General features: G+C 45.7%; 1 protein-coding gene across 1 annotated transcript in view; it reads left to right on the top strand.

The window, feature by feature from the left end:
* LOC143962429 (uncharacterized) overlaps positions 1-11,191 on the top strand; it is a 49,875-nt gene extending 38,684 nt beyond the window's left edge. The window contains exon 4 of the mRNA XM_077471706.1: positions 10,926-11,191. Coding sequence (XP_077327832.1) covers positions 10,926-11,191 — 266 coding nt within the window. The remainder of the gene's footprint in view (positions 1-10,925) is intronic.
* The last annotated feature ends 8,014 nt before the right edge of the window (positions 11,192-19,205 follow it).

Genomic DNA, 19,205 nt, shown 5'->3' with positions numbered 1-19,205 from the left:
CCCGGTGGACTTACGTGTTTAATGTGTAAAAGAACTTTAACCTATGATGACACGTCTATCATGGGGTACAGGACAGCCAATTGAGACATGACAGCACATGGACACTTGGACATTCCCCTAACCTATAAATACACCCGATCTGGTGGCCATTTTACATTCTTTCTTCTGTCACTATAGGGAAAGGTTGCTGTGTGGAGTAGGGAGAGATAAATCGCTAGCTATTTGGTACACAAAAGTTCTTTTCAGGACTGGTATAGGTGTTAGGTGTATATAGGTTTGCTGTGCTACTGATTCTTGCAGCAGCCTGAGTGTCTTTTGTCAGTTTAGAGAAAGGGACAGGACGGTGTGTGCTACAGGGAGAGTCAGTTTAGTCGTCATCATCATCATCATCATTAGCTGTTACTATCAGGTCCACAAAAGAGCTATTCAAGTAACCACTAATTTTTCCAGGCTCCTCTTTTTTGCCACTTTGTATAGGGACAGGAAGGAAGCAGTGTGTCAGGCAGTGAGGGTCAGTTTAAAGACTTGCTGTTACTATTAGTTCCACAAAGGTTCTTTTCAGGACTGGTATCAGTGGTATGGTAATAGGCTTGTACACGTATAATATTCTTTCTTCCAAATATAGAAAGAATATTATACTTGACTGCTGCCCTTCTGCTGCAGTCTGCTAATCATTCACAACTCACTTGTTCCACAAAGCTCTTTATCAGGACTGGTAACTTGGTCTGTGTAGGGTGCTACAGTACATAGGGTTGAGCGAGGTACAGTCTGCTGTTCTGTAAGGACCGCTATCGGTCCACAATAGATAGGGTTGAGGTGCACCACTGCTGACCGCTGCCCTATACTGCAGCAGTCCTTCATTGGTATAGGGACTGACGTACAGTCTGCTAATCACTAACACACAACCTGCTTGGTCCACAAAAGTTCTTATAAGGACTGGTAACTTGGTCTAGGGTGCTACAGTACATAGGGTTGAGTGCCGTACAGTCTGCTGTTCTGTAAGGACCGCTATCGGTCCACAGTAGATAGGGTTGAGGTGCACCACTGCTGACCGCTGACCTATACTGCAGCAGTCCTTCATTGGTATAGGGACTGACGTACAGTCTGCTAATCACTAACACACAACCTGCTTGGTCCACAAAAGTTCCTATAAGGACTGGTAACTTGGTCTAGGGTGCTACAGTACATAGGGTTGAGTGCGGTACAGTCTGCTGTTCTGTAAGGACCGCTATCGGTGCTGAGTTTCTCCTGGGCCTGCTTACTATGAGGGGATCACACCATCCCTGTGCTGTGCTGACTTCCTCCTGGGGGTTCTTATTATGAGGGGATCACACCATCCCTGTGCTGTGCTGAGTTTCTCCTGGGCCTGCTTACTATGAGGGGATCACACCATCCCTGTGCTGTGCTGACTTCCTCCTGGGGGTTCTCATTATGAGGGGATCACACCATCCCTGTGCTGTGCTGACTTACTCCTGGGGCTGCTTACGGTGCTGCTGTCAGTGCTGTATATCACGGTGCTGGTGTGAGTGCTTAATGTCACGGTGCTGCTGTCAGTGCTGTATATCACGGTGCTGATGTCAGTGCTGTATATCACGGTGCTGATGTCAGTGCTTAATGTCACGCTTCTGATGTCAGTACTCTCTATCACGGTGTTGCTGTCAATGCTGTATGTCACGGTGCTGGTGTTAATGCTTTATGTCACGCTGCTGATGTCAGTGCCCTCTATCACGGTGCTGTTGTCAGATGCCTCTATCACGGTGCATGTGTCATTGCTCTATGTGACGCTTCTGGTGATCATCTCCTGCACCCTCTTCTTTGCCTACCCTGGTCCCTGACCTTCCCTCTCCTCCATTGCCTTCATGCGCTCCACAGTCCTGAATTGTCAGAACAATTTCCCATATGAAAAAAGAATGCTTGTAGTTATCGATCCCAAATTCACCTCATACATGTATTATGTCATTGGCCATATGGTGGGACTATGTTTGCCCTGCTAATAATTACCTCGTGGCTGCAAATATGACGCGGCGAACGTTCGGTTTCGCGAACGGTCGGCCTCGTTCGCGTTATGCGTTCGCGAAACGTCCCGTCGGAAGTTCGTCCATCACTAGTCCCAGGAAGGAAGTATTTCTCACAGAAGGGCATCCCAGAGCTATATGGCCATGTTCAGCAAGTGAATATATCTCTGGCACACAGTGTTGGTGCCAAGATACATCTGACCACAGACACGTGGTCTAGCAAACACGGGCAGGGAAGGTATATCACTTTTACTGCCCACTGGGTGAACCTTCTGACGGCCTCAAGCATGTAACCCGTGGCACCCGTGTAGATTTGGTTTTACCGCCACGGATTGCATGCAGGCCTGGCTCTTCTTCTCCCCCTCCTCCTACTCCATCCTACTCCCTCTCCTCCTCGGCTGACTCCTCCTTTTCCGCTGCTAGCGTCTCTTCCGCTGCGCCGCCCAAGCTCCCCAGAACCTATTCGACATGCCAGGTGAGACGTTGCCATGCTGTGCTGCGTCTGTTGTGCCTTGAAGCCAAGAGCCACACTGGCCCGGCACTCCTTTCAGCTTTGCGTTCACAGGCAGATCAGTGGCTAACACCGCTCAATTTGACAGTTGGTAAAGTGGTGTGTGACAAGGGTGCCAATCTGCTTAGCGCATTGAAACAGGGCAAAATTACGCACGTGCCATGCATGGCCCACGTCTTAAACTTGGTCGTGCAGCGATTCGTTGTCAAATACCCTGGGGTCCAGGACATCTTGCGGCAGGCAAGGAAAATCTCGGCCCATTTCAGAAGATCTTACATGGCCATGGCTTGCCTTGCTGACATTCAGCGGCAACACAATCTGCCGGTCAGACGTCTTATTTGCGATTGCCCGATGCGATGGAACGCAACCTTCTATATGCTTGATAGGCTGCTCCAGCAGAAACATGCAGTTAACGTCTACCTGTATGAACTCTGCGGCAGAGCAGGTTCTGGGGAGCTGGGTTTTTTTTCACCTCGCCAGTGGCTGCTCATGCGCGACGCATGCAGACTTCTGCGGCCATTTGAGGAGATTACCAAAACTGGTTAGTCGCAGCCATGGCGCCATCAGTGACATGGTACCTTATGCCTTCTTTATGGAGCGTGCATTGTGTCGTGTCATTGATCAAGCTGTGGAGGAGCAGGAGCGGGAAGATCAGGAAGTCGCAATGCTGGATGAATTCCCAAGGGGGGCTACTCTATCTGAGACAAGTAAACAACCGGAGTCTGAAGAGGAGTCAGAGGAGGATGGTGCCGGGGCGGATGAGGAGGAGCAACCTTTCTGGGATCCCTGTTGTTGTGTGTGGATGGGGAGAGGAGAATGAAGAGGACGACATTATCCTGGATGATGAGCAGGAGCCAGGCCACCACACCGCTTCCAGTTTAGTGCAAATGGGGGCCTTCATTCTCCAGTGTTTTAATAGGGACCCCCGTATAAATAGCATAAGGGTCAAGGACCAGTACTGGGTGGCACCGTACTTAGACCCCCCGTACAAACACAAAATGGTGGAAATGTTACCTCCGTCACAGAGGGATGTCAGAATGGAGCACTTCCAGGCCTTGCTTCGAGAAATGCTGCATTCTGCTTTTGCGTGCGCTGGCAGAGGAGCAATTCCCACTACCAGAGAAGGAGTTGTGGGTACCAATCCAACAGTGCCTGCAAGAAGAGGCCGGTTTGAAGATGTGTTGGTGACTTCTGATATGAGGTCATTCTTTCAGCCGATCCATCGACAGGTGTCATCCGGATCCAGCATCAGGGAACGCCTAGACTGACAGGTGTCCGACTACATCGGGTTAACGGCCGATGTGGACGCTCTGAGGAGTGATGAACCCCTGGACTACTGGGTGGGCAGGCTTGACCTGTGGCCAGAGCTTGCCCAATTTGCAATTGAACTGTTGGCTTGCCCCTCGTCCAGTGTCCTGTCCGAAAGGACATTCAGCGCAGCAGGGGGGATCGTGACCGATAAGCGTACTCGCCTAGCTCACGACAGTGTTAACTACCTCACATTTATAAAAATTAATGAGGCATGGATCGCGGAGGAATTTAACACATGTGACCAGTAGACCATGTATATCTCTATAAACGATTTTTTAAATCGAGCACACAGACCTTCTTTCTACATTTGGCTCACTTCCTTGTACAAAAAAAGCACACCGTACTATATGCCCGTACCCTCCTGTTTGAAGAGGTTGAGAGGTGTCATATTTTTGGGGCCCAGCAGCAAGTTGCTGGTAACAGTGCTGCTGTTAGTGCTCTCTATCTCGGTGCTGGTGTCAGTGCACTCTATCACGGTGCAGGTTTCAGTGCACTCAATCACGGTGCAGGTGTCAGTGCACTCTATCATGGTGCTGGTGTCAGTGCACTCTATCACGGTGCTGGTGTCAGTGCTCTATATCACGGTGCTGGTGTCAGTACTTTATGTCACGGTGCTGGTGTCAGTGCACTCTATCATGGTGCAGGTGTCAGTGCTCTATATCACGGTGCTGGTGTCAGTTCTTTATGTCACGGTGCTGATGTCAGTGCTCTCTATCACGGTGCTGATGTCAGTGCACTCTATCACGGTGCAGGTGTCAGTGCTCTATATCACGGTGCTGGTGTCAGTGCACTCTATCACGGTGCTGGCGTCAGTTAACTCTATCACAGTGCTGGTGTCAGTGCACTCTATCACAGTGCTGGTGTCAGTGCACTCTATCACGGTGCTAGTGTCAGTGCACTCTATCACGGGGCTAGTGTCAGTGCACTCTATCACGGGGCTGGTGTCAGTGCACTCTATCACGGTGCTGGTGTCAGTGCTCTATATCACGGTGCTGGTGTCAGTGCACTCTATCACGGGGCTAGTGTCAGTGCACTCTATCACGGTGCTGGTGTCAGTGCACTCTATCACGGGCTGGTGTCAGTGCACTCTATCACGGTGCTGGTGTCAGTGCACTCTATCACGGTGCTGGTGTCAGTGCTTTATGTCATGGTGCTGATGTCAGTGCTCTCTATCACGGTGCTAATGTCAGTGCTCTCTATCACGGTGCTGGTGTCAGATCACTCTATCACGGTGCTGGTGTCAGTGCTCTATATCACGGGGCAGGTGATCATCTCCTGCACCCTCTTCTTAGCCTACCCTGATCTTCCCTCTCCTCCATTGCCTTCATGCGCTCCTGAATCCTGAATTGTCAGAATTTCACATATAAAAAAAGAATGCTTGTAGTTGTCGATCCCAGATTCACTTCATACATGTGTTATGTCAGTGGCCGTGTGGTGGGACTATGTGTGCACAGCTAGTAATTATTTTGTGGCTGGAAATATGACCTGTAGGTTTGTAAAGTTCACCTGCCATTGAAGTGAATGGGGCCCGCTGCGAACTTTGCGGTTCGCGAACTTCCGGCCGCGTTCACGTTTCACGTTTCGCGTTTGCGAAACGTCCCGTCAGAAGTTCGTCCATCACTAGCTATTGGGTCCCAATCCACAAATACCACTGCGTCCCAAAGGGAGGTCATACCCCCACTACCTTACAGTGAGGCAGTACAGAGGGGGCCAGGTATTGATCCATCATTTTCCCAACAAAAGGTACAACACTATACTCCACATACCCCCAACAATCCCCAGAGGGGAAGGGGAAATAATCGTGGTAAGAGAGGCGGCTCTGGTAGAGGGTAGGGATGAGCCGAACACCCCCCGGTTCGGTTCGCACCAGAACTTGCGAACGACCCCCGCGTTCGGTACGAACGTTAGAACCCCATTGAAGTCTATGGGACTCGAACGTTCGAATTGGAAAGTGCTAATTTTAACGGCTAATATGCAAGATAGTGTGCTAAAAAGGGTTTGGCGACCTGCCTCCTGCCTCAGGGGACATGGGTCACTGCAAAAAAAAGTTTTAAAAACTACCGTTTTGGCGGGAGCACTGATTTTAATGACGATTAAAGTGAAAAAAAAAGTGAAATATTCCTTTAAATATGGTGCCTGGGGGGTGTCTATAGTATGCCTGTGAAGTGTCACATGTTTCCCGTGTTTAGAACAGTCCCTGCACAAAATGGCATTAAACGGAAATAACACCATTTAAAACTGCTTGCGGTTTTAATGTTATATCTGGTTCCTGCAATATGGTTGAAAATCATTGAGAAACATGGCATGGGTAGCCCTCCCTGCCCATTACCAGCCTATTTGGGTCTTGTACACATATTAAGGGGAACCCCGTACCCATATTAAAAAAAGGAAATGCGTGTGGCCCCCAGGCCCTATATACTCAGAACAGCAGTATACAGGCGGTGCAAACAAGACAGGGACTGTGTAGGTTTGTTGTGTTAAGTTGAATCTGTTTGTCATTTTCAACCGGTACATTTTTAAAGTGTAGCTCCAGTCAAAAAAACTATCTTTAAGCTTTTTGGAAAACATAGGGAAGGGTTATCACCCCTGTATAATTTGTTTTGTCGTCCATCTTTTTTCATCTCACTTGCTGCTGTCTCCTTGCGTTTGCAAGTAGGAGATGTTTGTAAGTTGGATGTTTGAAAGTAGGGGCCTGCCCTATATTATAGCGTTATGTACTGGGTACAGAGCACGCAGACAGCACGCACTATCTCCTAACACTACTGACTGCAAGCTCTATTATTAACCACTTGTTAGCCCAATGTTTGCTTAAAGTGAAAGATGAAGTTATGCTGAGTAAATAGATATCAAACATGTCACTCTTCAAAATTGCACATGCCCGTGGAATGGCGCCAAACGTCGCTACTTAAAAAATCCCCATAGGCGACGCTTTAAATATTTTTTTACTGGTTACATGTTTTGAGTTGCAGAGGAGGTCTAGGACTAGAATTATTGCTCTCGCTCTAACATTCTCGGCGATACCTCACATGTGTGGCACATGCGAGCACATGGGGACATGGGCGCTTTCATTTTTATTTTATTTTTTTATTGTTCATTTTACTTTATTTTAGTTTGACATTTTTTTTCCCAAAAATATATTTTTGATCACTTTTATTCCTATTACAAGAAATGTAAACATCCCTTGTAATAGGAATATGGGGTGACAGGTCCTCTTTACAGTGAAATCTGGGGGGTCAATATGACCCCACATCTCACCTCTAGGCTGGGAAGCCTGAAATAAAAAATTTAAAAAAAGATTCTGGCTTTGATCGTACTGGCGAGTTGGTAGAAGCACCGGAGGGCGGTGAGGGGTGGGGGGCGTCTATGGCTGGGTACTTCAGAGTATCACCGAGTATGGCTGGGTATCTCTGAGTATGGCTGGGTATGGCAATTTATGGCAGGGTATTACAGAGTATTGGCGGGGTATTGGCGGGGTACTACAGAGTAATAGCAGGGTACTGCAGAGTATTGGGGGTACTGCAGAGTAATGGCGGGTACTGCAGAGTAATGGGGGTTACTGCAGAGTAATGGGGGGTACTGCAGAGTAATGGCAGGGTACTGCAGAGTATTGGGGGGTACTGCAGAGTAATGGGGGGTACTGCAGAGTAATGGCGGGGTACTGCAGAGTAATGGCAGGGTACTGCAGAGTAATGGCAGGGTACTGCACTGCAGAGTAATGGCAGGGTACTGCACTGCAGAGTAATGGCGGGGTACTGCACTGCAGAGTAATGGCGGGGTACTGCAGAGTAATGGCGGGGTACTGCAGAGTAATGGCAGGGTACTGCACTGCAGAGTAATGGCAGAGTACTGCACTGCAGAGTAATGGCAGGGTACTGCACTGCAGAGTAATGGTGGGGTACTGCACTGCAGAGTAATGGCGGGGTACTGCACTGCAGAGTAATGGCGGGGTACTGCAGAGTAATGGCGGGGTACTGCAGAGTAATGGCAGGGTACTGCACTGCAGAGTAATGGCGGGGTACTGCACTGCAGAGTAATGGCGGGGTACTGCAGAGTAATGGCGGGGTACTGCAGAGTAATGGCAGGGTACTGCAGAGTATGCACTGGTATTGCAGAGTATTGGCAGGGAATTGAGGGGTTAAATTCGGTGAGCAGCGATGTGGGCACTGCAGATGCAGCCCACATCGCTGCTGACACCGATCTCTTTCCCCTCCGCTGTACCGATCGGTACAGAAAGGGGAGGGAGGAACAGGCGTCATAACATGACGCCGGTTTGTTTCCAAGTGATCACTCCGTCATTTGACGGAGCAATCACGTGGTAAACGGTCGCTATGAGCGGCCGTTTACCGGCGGTAACGGATGCTCTCGAGTGCGCACACCTCGGGGCACGCGAGAGCAGAATTCTGGGAGGCCGTTAATTAACGGCCTCTCTGAGTTAAACAACCGCCCTGAAGCCGTTAATCGGCAATGGGCAGTTGTTAAGTGGTTAAGGCTAGATCACTAGCTATATAGGTGAGGTGAATATAGTGGTGTATACTGCAGTCAGGGCACAGACAACAACCACTACACAGCAGCAAGATAGGAAATCAGCCAAAAACGATTGGTGTGTACTGTGTTGAAGGTACACAGAACACCCACTGCTTCAGATGCAAAGTAACACACTACAGGAGGCCGCCTTAAAGGCGGCCTTATATAGTGTGGGGCATGCACTACACAGTCTGAGCTATGATTGGCCACAGGCAGGATGCCTGTGGCCAATCATGGCTCTCCTCGCTGCCGGCGCTGCGATTGGCCAAGCATGCGGGGTCACAGTGCATGCTTGGCCAATCATCGGACAGCAATGCACTGCGCCAACGCAGTGCATTGTGGTCCGCGCGCGCGTCACTCGAATTTTGACGCGAACGGCCAAAACGTTCGGAATTCGCCGAACGCACGAACAGCCAATGTTCGAGTCGAACGTACGTTCGACTCGAACACGAAGCTCATCCCTAGTAGAGGGTATTTCCACAACCCAGGTGCTTATCCCCGTAGGGAATATAATAACTCCCCATACTATTCCCCGTTACCCAGAAGAGCTCCCCCCAATTCTTACCACGGTTATAACACAGCTGCGGTTCCTACATATAATAGGTTTTCACCATTGAGGGGCCTACGTGACCCTGAGACCATGATGAATGGATATGTACCATCTACATATAATCAACCTAATAATAATTATATGAATCAGGGTTTTCACGAGGACCCATATACGAGAAAAAGAGGCCAAGACCCAAGAGAGGGTGTCGAGGTTGAAGGAGACTAGAGAGGAGGAAAAAGAAGGACAGTTTAGTAGGGCAGGATGTTTTTAATTTAAGTACAAAAACTTTCTCCCATGTGGAATTATCCGTACTTGACAAGGGACTGAAATATGCACCCCCCAAAAAGTTTGATAAATTCAACACTTTTATAGATATACATAAGTTTATCCGTAAGATTAATATTCAACGATATTTAACATCTAACCCATTCAGGACAGATTACCATGCGGCCACATCAGGAACCGTACATTCAGGGTTAGCTAATCCATCTTTATTTATACCCCCTGTACCCACAGCTCCAGCTGTAAAAATTTTTAAAGACCTAGTATTGAAAGACCTTGATAAACTCTCTGTCAAACAAAGATGTCGACCCCCCTTTTCAATGACTGGATTCAAATCTCTCTGTGAGCAAAGGGATGTAGTTATACGCCCGGCTGACAAATATCGTCATATTGGACAGAGAACAATATGAAACAGAAATGCACAGAATTTTGGATGAACCATGTACATACAAAAAGCTTCCCAATAATCCCATGAATATATACAAGAGACAGCTCAAGGATCTTGTGAACAAGGGTCATGATTTAAAAATTTTGAACAATAAACAAAAATCGTTTTTGGTCCCTATTGCCCCACATATCCCCACAATATATTATTTACCTAAAATACACAAGGATCCAGTTAATCCCCCTGGTAGGCCTATAGTGAGTGGTATCAATTGGGTAACCTCATGTATAGGTCGCTACATAGAACTTTATTTACAGCCTCTCGTTAAGAAAACCCCATCTTACCTTAAAGATACAGGTGCTAAAATTAGAAGACTTGAGAACATTGTACTCCAGGATCAATGCATTATTGCCACAGCAGATGTGGCTTCCCTATTTACATGTATACCACACGGGAGGGGTATAGAAGCAGTTCGAGATTTTCTTAATCTTGAGGATTCTCTAGCACGATTTCAATGTGACTATCTTGTAGAGCTTCTAGAATTCGCCACAGAGCATAGTTACTTTTGGTTTAATGAGTACTATTACCTACAACAACGAGGCGTGGCGATGGGGGCTAAGTTCACCCCTAGTCTTGCCAATCTTTTTATGGCCAAATGGGAGGAGGATGTCGTCTATGCCCAGCGGAACCCTTCGTTTGTTCTATGGGCTAGATATATAGACGACATCCTCCTCCTATGGAATGGCTCTCCCGAGTCCCTGAAATCATTTTTTGATTTTTTTGAATCTTAATGATAGGGGCATAGCATTATCATATGAAATGAGTACCTCTAATGCCGCGTACACACGATCGAATTGTATGGCGTACTTAGTCCTACATACAATCCAGCGGACAATCCGGGGACTTTCTACCGAACGGACTTGGCCACACACGGACACACAGAAAGTCCGACATTCGCTTGCGCGATGACGTACAGCACGTACGAAGGGACTAGAAAAAGAAAGTTCAATAGCCAGTAGCCAATAGCTTCCTTTTTCATACTTGCTTCTGGGCATGCGTCATTCTTAGTCCGCCGTACTAGCATACTGATGAACGTATTGTCCGCTGAAACCCTTGTCCGACGGGAAGATTGGAGTGCAAAAATACTTTCTTAGTTCGCCGGACTTCACGCTGGAAAAGTCCGCTGAAGCCCACAGACGATCAAATTGTCTGCTGAAATGCGTTTCGGCAGACTAAGTACGCCAGACAATCTGATCGTGTGTACGCGGCATTAGGTTAACTTTCTGGATCTAGAGATACAGATAGTGAATAACAAATTTGAATTTAAAACATATTTTAAACCTACAGACCGCAACGGCTTTATCTCTGTAGACAGCTGCCACCATAAGTCGCGGTTAAGTTCAGTTCCACGCAGCCAGTTTTTGCGGCTTCGTAGGAACTGTACGGACTTGGATACATTCAAGGCACAAGCTGAGATCCTCAAACAGAGGTTTCTAGACAAAGGCTATGACATCACAGTCTTGGATGGAGAAGTGCAGAGGGTTGTGAACACCAGCAGAGAGAGTCTCGCTGCGGTCAAACCCCAACAGGAACCCGATGATACCTATAAATAGGCTATGCTAACATCCTTCTCAATCCAACATAAACAGATCAAAACCATTATGGACAGACATTGGGAGGCTTTGAGGAGTGATCCTGTCCTTAGGTCCAGATTACCAGAAAGAGCTAAAGTACTCTTTAGGGGAGCTCCCTCCCTGCAGAGCCGTATTACTCCTAACATTATAAATCCACTGAGTCGTCCGTCGTTTTTTCATAATCTAACCGTTTTTTTTCCCTGCAAAAAATGTGTTGTATGCCAACACAATATAGCTGGGAGGTATAAAACGGTTGAGTTTATGTCAACGGTTACCAACAAGAGACATACCATCAAAACATTCTGTATATGTAATACTAAATATGTTGTGTACCTAATTACCGGCCTGTGTGGCAAACAATACGTGGGAAGGACAACAAGAACATTCGCAATCCGAGTAGGTGAACACATAGCCCTGATTAAGAGCAAAGACTCTAAACATAGTGTCCATAGTCACTATAGAGAATGCCATAATAGTGACCCTATGGGAACACAATTTTTGGCTATCGATAAATATGTACCCCCATGGAGGGGGGGTGCCATGACTAGAGGCGTATCGAGACTAGAAACCTATTGGATCTATACGCTCCGGTCCCACTCCCCATTTGGTTTGAACGTGGAGTGGGACATTAATGCATTCATTAATGAAGGTTAATGGGAAGATATAGAGAGGGTTGAGTCCCATAAGATATATCAATTAAAAACATATTTTTTTTGTATGTACCTGGAAAATTTGAGTCTGAACATAGATATGGTGGCATTTGTATGTTGATAGTCGCAGGGCGTAAGTTTGTCTGCTCTATGTGTCAACGTGTTGTGTAGTCCTTTTACAAGCACTCTTCTAGCCATATATTGCTCTTTACATATATGGTGGATTGTATTTATCCACTTGATCATGATTGCCCGTTATTTATTTATATTTAACAAAATTATGTAAAATGGGAGCAATTTTAGTTAAAAAGTGGTCTGTTTTTTACATCACTTACCCCATCTATTTATTTTTCTACGAGGGTTGTTTGTGATGGATTTTTATTTATTATATACCTAATTTTGGTTAAATAATGCAAATCACATTTCTATTTTTTATAGGTCTTGCCCCCTTTACACTGGAATGGAGGTGAAACGATTTGTAGCCTCTAATCCAGGGACAGTGGGAGTTATTTGTTTACATACCGCCGTCCTGAGAAGACACTGACGACGTGATTGCATCATTTCCACAGGTGATGGTGTTTACCATCCAGGTGTCCGTCGGGCCCTATTGACCGGAAGTGACGCGATTGAGTCTGCGTCACTTCCCGAGCATCGTGCGCCCCAGCGCGTGATACCACTAGTTTTAACGGGGACCGGAAGTGATGGGATCGTGTCTGCGTCACTTCCGGAATATCGTGCACTTCAGTGCGCGATACTATCTAGTTCCGAGATGACATTTACCCGGAAGTGACAGGAGTATTTTGGCGTCGCTCTCTTGCTAATGAGCGCCCGATCTTGCAACATAATTTTATTCAGTGAGCGCTTCAACGCACAATATACTGCCATAAATATGAGGATGTATGATATACACCCGTAGAAAGGAAGTGGGACAATATGAAAGTGAGGCGTGGAACGCACGCCCGGCAGCCATGTTTGACCCTTGAAACCGGAAGTAACATGCAGTGACACAGGCAGACAGAATTTCGTCTAATGGACAACCTTGGTGTAAAAGTAAGTGTGGCTGCAGTGGAGTGACACCCCAGATTACGTCTATGAGGACGAAACATGTCGGGGCTCTACTGCAGCCGATTTTTAATTGAAAAATCACTTGATTTACCTCATAAATGTGAGTTTATTACCAGTATTTTTATTAAAATTGTTTCTTAATGGAATTACACTGTATGGCCCCATTTTCTTATTTCATATGTCCAACATTCTGAGCTGGATCATATAGTTGGAGAAAACCTATTATAACGGGTGGAGTGATCATTTTTAAGTTTCCCTGGCGATTCTAACCTCGTGAATGTGAATTCCTATTGATACTACATAAGCCTGTGTGATCCTTCGAATATATATTCGTTTGGGTCAGATACGTCCGGTAAGCCCGCATCTTCAGAGGTGGTGGGATTGTCACATGGTGTTCGCATGTCTTCCATATCTAATGAAGGTGGAATGTGAATCTGACTATACACGTGGGATTGGATCACTTTATTCAAAGAGACTTTATGGATCTTTTTTCTTTTTTCTTTTGTTTGGACTATTGAACATTTTGGTTTTGGTTCACAAAACAATATAATCTTATGTGTGAATTGTTCTTATGTGCAAAATTTTAAGTGATTGTTTCATTTAATACAATCTTTGTGTTTATTTAGATCAATGTTCTCATTACAAGGAACATTGTGGTAGCCCCGGGTGGCGGCACATGGGGTTATGTTATAGAGTTTATGTAATTTATGTTTAGAGTTTATGTAATTTTTGCACGGTTTCTTGTTTAGCGGTACACTTTTGTATAGATTGTCAATTGCTATGTCGCCTGCCACCAGGTGCTGCATGTTACTTGCCATGTTGCCTGCCACCAAGTGCTGCATGTCACTTGCCACCATCGCCTGCCACCAGATGCTGCATGTCACTTGCCACGTTGCTTGCCACCAGATGGCACATGTCACTTGCCACATCGAATGCCACCAGATGCAGTGTGTCACTTGCCACATCAATTGTCAGCAGAGGCAGCTTGTCACTTGCCCCGTCGCTTGCCACCTGATGCCGCATGTCACTTGCCATGTTACCTGCCACCAGATGCAGAACGTCACTTGCCACGTCACTTGTCAGCAGAGGCAGCTTGTCACTTGTCACGTTGCCTGCCACCAGATGCCGCATGTTACTTGCCACGTTACCTGCCACCAGATGCTGCATGTCACTTGCCACATCGCCTGCCACCAGATGGCGCATTGTCACTTGCCACGTCACCTGCCATCTGATGCCACATATCACTTGCCCGTTGCCTGCCAAGTCACTTGCCACCAGATGCAGCTCTACTACAGGACTTGATGGTCACCTCCAATCCAGCTCTGTACCCCCCCAACACACAACATGACATGGGAGGAGAGAGAGATACACAGCGCCAAATGTAGCATTAAAACAACTTGTATTCCAATTAAAGAATGTAAAGGCATTGATACACTGTGCAAGGCTTGTCATTGATCTTAATTAGGAGCCGTCCACCAGGAACTGATTGGACCAGTAGATGCAGAGCATCGGTGTGTACTATTACTTCCTGGTGGTGGTGGAACGCATTATGGGGTGGGCTTGATGTCATCAGCCGGAAATGATGCAAGATGTGGGCGGTGATGCATCCTTCAGGCCATCATTCCTCCGCTATCAGGAAGTAGTAGTACACACCAATGCTCTCTCTGGCCTGATCATTTCCCAGTGGCGGCTCCTAATTCAGATCGAAGACAAGTGTCTCCATGCCTTTCACCCTACTAACTTTGTCAGTAATGTTCTTTACGTGGAATAAAAGTTGTTTTAATGCTACATTTGGCACTGTTTATCTCTCTCTCCTCCCCTGTCTCTGAAATTGGCCCACTGAGCCATCGGCCCACCGTAAAACTCCCGGTAGTTCCAATAGCCAGAACATGCCTGGGAAGGCCGTAAAAAGCCCACACAGCTGCTAGCAGGTAGCTCTCTCACTCATGGATTCAATCAGCCTGGAGAGGTACCTGCTACACATATAATAAATGCCATGAATGATGAGAGGAAAGGAAGGATTTTGCAATGCTATATGCCATATATCATTGCAAAATCCTTCCTTTCCTCTCATCATTCATGTCATTTATTATGCCAGGCTAGCAAATGCCAATTAGTGCTGCATTTCAGTGCCTGCCCATCAGTGCCCATAAGTGCCACCTATCAGTGCTCATAAATGTCACCTATCAGTTCCCATAATTGCCAACCATCAGTCAGTGCCACCTATCAGTGCTGCATAATCAGTGCCACCTATCAGTGCCCATCAGTGCTACTGTTGTAAGGGTTTACAATTTATAGACCCATAGCCTGATTTCCCTTCATCCTATACCGACAGGCCTGGAGATATACTCATCACAAACAATGACACAGACAGTACTGTGATTTGGTCACAGCAAATCTGATAAGTTTTTATTCTTCTAACACTTATATAGGAAACAGATTATCATAAAATGCTATACAATACCCCATGTGTGTCATGGGACTTTTCATAGTTATGCAAAACAATTATGTTCCAGACATATAATTCATAACAATAACTATACTACATAACAAACTTGGAGGCAGACTGTCTTGAGGACAGTGTAATCAACATTTATTTCTAAGAAATCGCAGAACAAACTTATAAGAGAAACAGCTTTATGGTAAGCTGCATGGGCAAATACCTAAGACTTAAACAAGCAATATTTGACTGTATGCATACTGACAAAATTGATACTGATCTTAAAATGGAGTCCCATTGGCTCTAGGGAATGTACATATTCATTAAATCCCCTCTTAAAACATTAATCTATATGTTTTCTCAAATTTTACATAATGTCAACAAAACAGGGAGAGGCAAAATACCTTACATGTCTAATCTGGGGTTAAGCCCCCTTTACATTTTTCTACTGGGCCTTCCCTCAGTGTAATATTGTCCTGTGTATGTGTGTTCCCACACATACTTTTAGTTGCACCCAAATCTGCCGGGTGGTAGATACAGTTCATTATGACCCAGACAGGGACAAAAATAACCACTACGGTTGTCAAAATCAACATCCAGAGTTTGCCAGAGTCCTTGGCTATGAGCACAGTCATTTTGATGATTCAGAGTCTAAAACACCTGCTTCACTCGCTCTTTGAGGGCTAAAATCACCTGCTGTGCCTCCTTTTGCCTCGTCTTTTATTTCTGGGTCAGCTCACGTTCTAGCAGCTTGCTTCACATCTCCTTGTGTAAGGATTTTACATGGCTGGCATGGATCCAGGCTTGTTGGTTTTCCACCAGGACTGCAGTACTTGTCATGGCCACCACCTTGGTTTCTGGTCCAACTGGTTATCCTCCTTTTCTGGTCTATGCCAACTGTTGCACCATGACCCAGTCACAGGCTGGAAGGGATGTGTAGGCAGATTCTGTGAAGAAAGAGGAGAGGTGCGAGTAATGTTTCTTTTAACTTGATCTAAAGTTTTAATCAGTTTTTGGACATATTCTTCCCTAATTTGGTCTAAATCTCCTGTTTCCAAAACCTTAAGGTGTGAGTATGCGGGCCACTGTTTGGGTGTCTTCTCTTGTGGTTCTAAAGGCCTCTAAACCAAACAGAAATTCCTGTTTGGGTCCTTTCTTGGGCATGTGGGGAAAGTCAATCTGTAGATGTATGACAGGGGTGGTAGGATATGGAAGATGTTAATGTTTTGCCTTGTGGGGATATGGTTTCTAATGCATGTAATGCAGTGGGCTACATAGTCTCTTCAGTAATACCTCACATGTGGTTTTCCACCCTCTGTGGCTAACTCCATGGTACTAAGCTATGAACAATGGTGCACTCGCTGCATGGCTTCCACTCTTTAAAGATAAGTCCACCTGTGGACTTTTCCCACCTGTCCTCTTCCTCTTCCTTCAGGATCCCATTCTCATCCTTGGACTCTGGTTCCCTAACCCACTCTTTCAAATCTTGTTCAGTGTTATGATTCTGGAGTTCTATCAATGTGTGGTCTAGGAGATTGATTTCCTGTGTTAACATTGGCATGGCAATTTGTGTTTCTTGTGTAGTGGCTGCAAGTTTAGCCACTTTGTCAGCAAAAGCATTTCCTCTTGCTATTTCAGTGGTGTCATTAGTGTGTGCCCTGCAGTGCATGATGGCTATTTTGTTGGGTAACTGTTTGGCCTGCAATAGATTTTTACCAACGTGTGGCATCCCCTTGCCATCAGCTGCTACAAATCCCCTTCTTGACCATATGACCTCGAGGTCATGTACAACCCTGAAACCATATTTGGAATCTGTAAAGATATTAACATCTTGGCCTTCAAAAAGTTGACAAGCACTTGTTAATTGTTATTAATTCTGCTGCCTGGGCTGATTGGTAAGGTATTTATCTGGCCTCATTTCGATGTTTGGCAACTGGACTACTGCATATCCTGCATGATATGTGTTGTCATTTTGGTCTTGAACAAGAACCATCCACAAAAACAATTGTACTCCCTCTTTCGGTTTTGATTCTAAATCTGACCTAGGGGAAGTATCCTCCTGAACAATCTGCATACAGTCATGTTCATCCATTACTTCATCTTCCCCACCTTTAAGACCTAGCAGGGCATTCTAAATTGGAGCTGGGCCAGCTGTTGGGGCAACATACTTGATAATTAGATCACTATCGGATAGTAGGATTACCTCATATCCGCTCAACCCTTGTGAAGACATGTGTCATCCTTTTAAGTAAGAGGGTCACATTTTTCCATAATCTGGGACACCAAGTGCTGGAGCTACAACCATATCATTTTTCAAATACAAAAATGCATTTAATATCTGGTGACCATGATACAATATCTGACATTTCAGAACCTGTGGCTTGTCTCAGACTGTTATCATAGAAGGAACAATCAGGGATCCATTGGTGGCAGTAACCAATGACCCCCAAGAAGGTTAGCATGTCCTTCTTTGTCTGTGGGTGGGCTAGACCTACGAGCAATGTGGCTCTTTTGTGACTGATATTCCTTTCCCCCTTTGAGAGTACAAAACCAAGGCAATCAACACTTTCCTGACACCATTGTAACTTTTTATTTGACACCTTGTGTCCACATTCATAGAGATATTGCAGAAGACTTACTGAGTCACAGACACTGACCTCCTTTGAAGGACTGCATATGAGGATGTCATCTACATATTACAGCAGGAATGAACCAAATCCAGGTGTCCACCCCTTGAGGGTCGTTTGCAAAATGATGGAAAACACTACTAGTAAATCCACAAAGCCCTACAGCATTTTAAACTAGTTTAAGGTCTGGTTTAAAAATTGAAATGCAAAGATGGGTTGTGTCTCCTCGTCTACTGGGACACTAAAAAATGAATTTGACAAATCACTGTGAAGTATGTAGCATCGGATGGTATGGCTGTCAGTAAAGATGGCACATCAGGTACAGTTGATGCAATAGGGATGACTAGACTATTGATGGTTCTAAGGTCTTGCACAAACCTGTAAGATCCATTTGATTTCTTTACTGGATTAATAGGTGTGCGGTAGTGTGAAATAATGGGCTTTATAATTCCCTTGGACAAAAATTCTGCAATAATTGGTTGCATCCCTTCTATCTTTTCTTTTGATAAAAGGTATTGTTTCCCTACCATTTACTCAAAGGGATCTCATGGATTGTTCCCTGTAGTGGAGAGAAAGCAAAGGAAAAGCTTGTTCCCCACTTTCCGGGCAACTTCATTGTGGGACCTGAGTCCCCAGTCAACCTAAAACCTCTGAGATCTTTCTGTGGAACCTGGCATCTGTTTGGGTTAAAATTTGGAACCCCCACTTGCCGTGGCTGCCTCATCTCGTGAGGGCAGTCCCTTTTCCAATGATTAAGGTCCCCACAATTGAAACATCCCACCTGTTGTGGGTGTGTATTCTTATTAGGATATGGTGATCTTGAATAAGGTCCTCGACCCCTAAATCTGCCTATTCCTCTACCCCTACCCCTCTGGTATATGTCTGTTTGGAAGTGGGTACTTATTGGTTTCTCTCTGGGCACCTCAAAATGCCCTGCTGCATCTTTTCCTATTAAAGCCTTTTTAAATGCATCATGTGTCTTTTCTGGCCAATTGGAATTGAAACGGGTCCAGAACCCGAGTACTGATTCCCCTGGTTTATGTCTGCAGGCTACTGCAAGGGGCAGTGAGGATCTATTTTTAAATGCTCTACTAAGTTCTTTTTCTATTTCCTCCCACATTATCTTCCTCCCACCTTCTTTGTGTAAGGGATAATCAGTAGCTGGTGTATTAAGAGCAATAGGGATATTAATACTGGGGACCTGTGCCCAA

Source organism: Lithobates pipiens, unplaced genomic scaffold, assembly GCF_037356315.1.
Source record: "Lithobates pipiens isolate NorthernLeopardFrog02 unplaced genomic scaffold, aLitPip1_a1.2 Scaffold_8, whole genome shotgun sequence".
Taxonomy (NCBI): Eukaryota; Metazoa; Chordata; class Amphibia; order Anura; family Ranidae; genus Lithobates; species Lithobates pipiens.
This window is presented reverse-complemented; position numbering and strand designations above follow the sequence as displayed.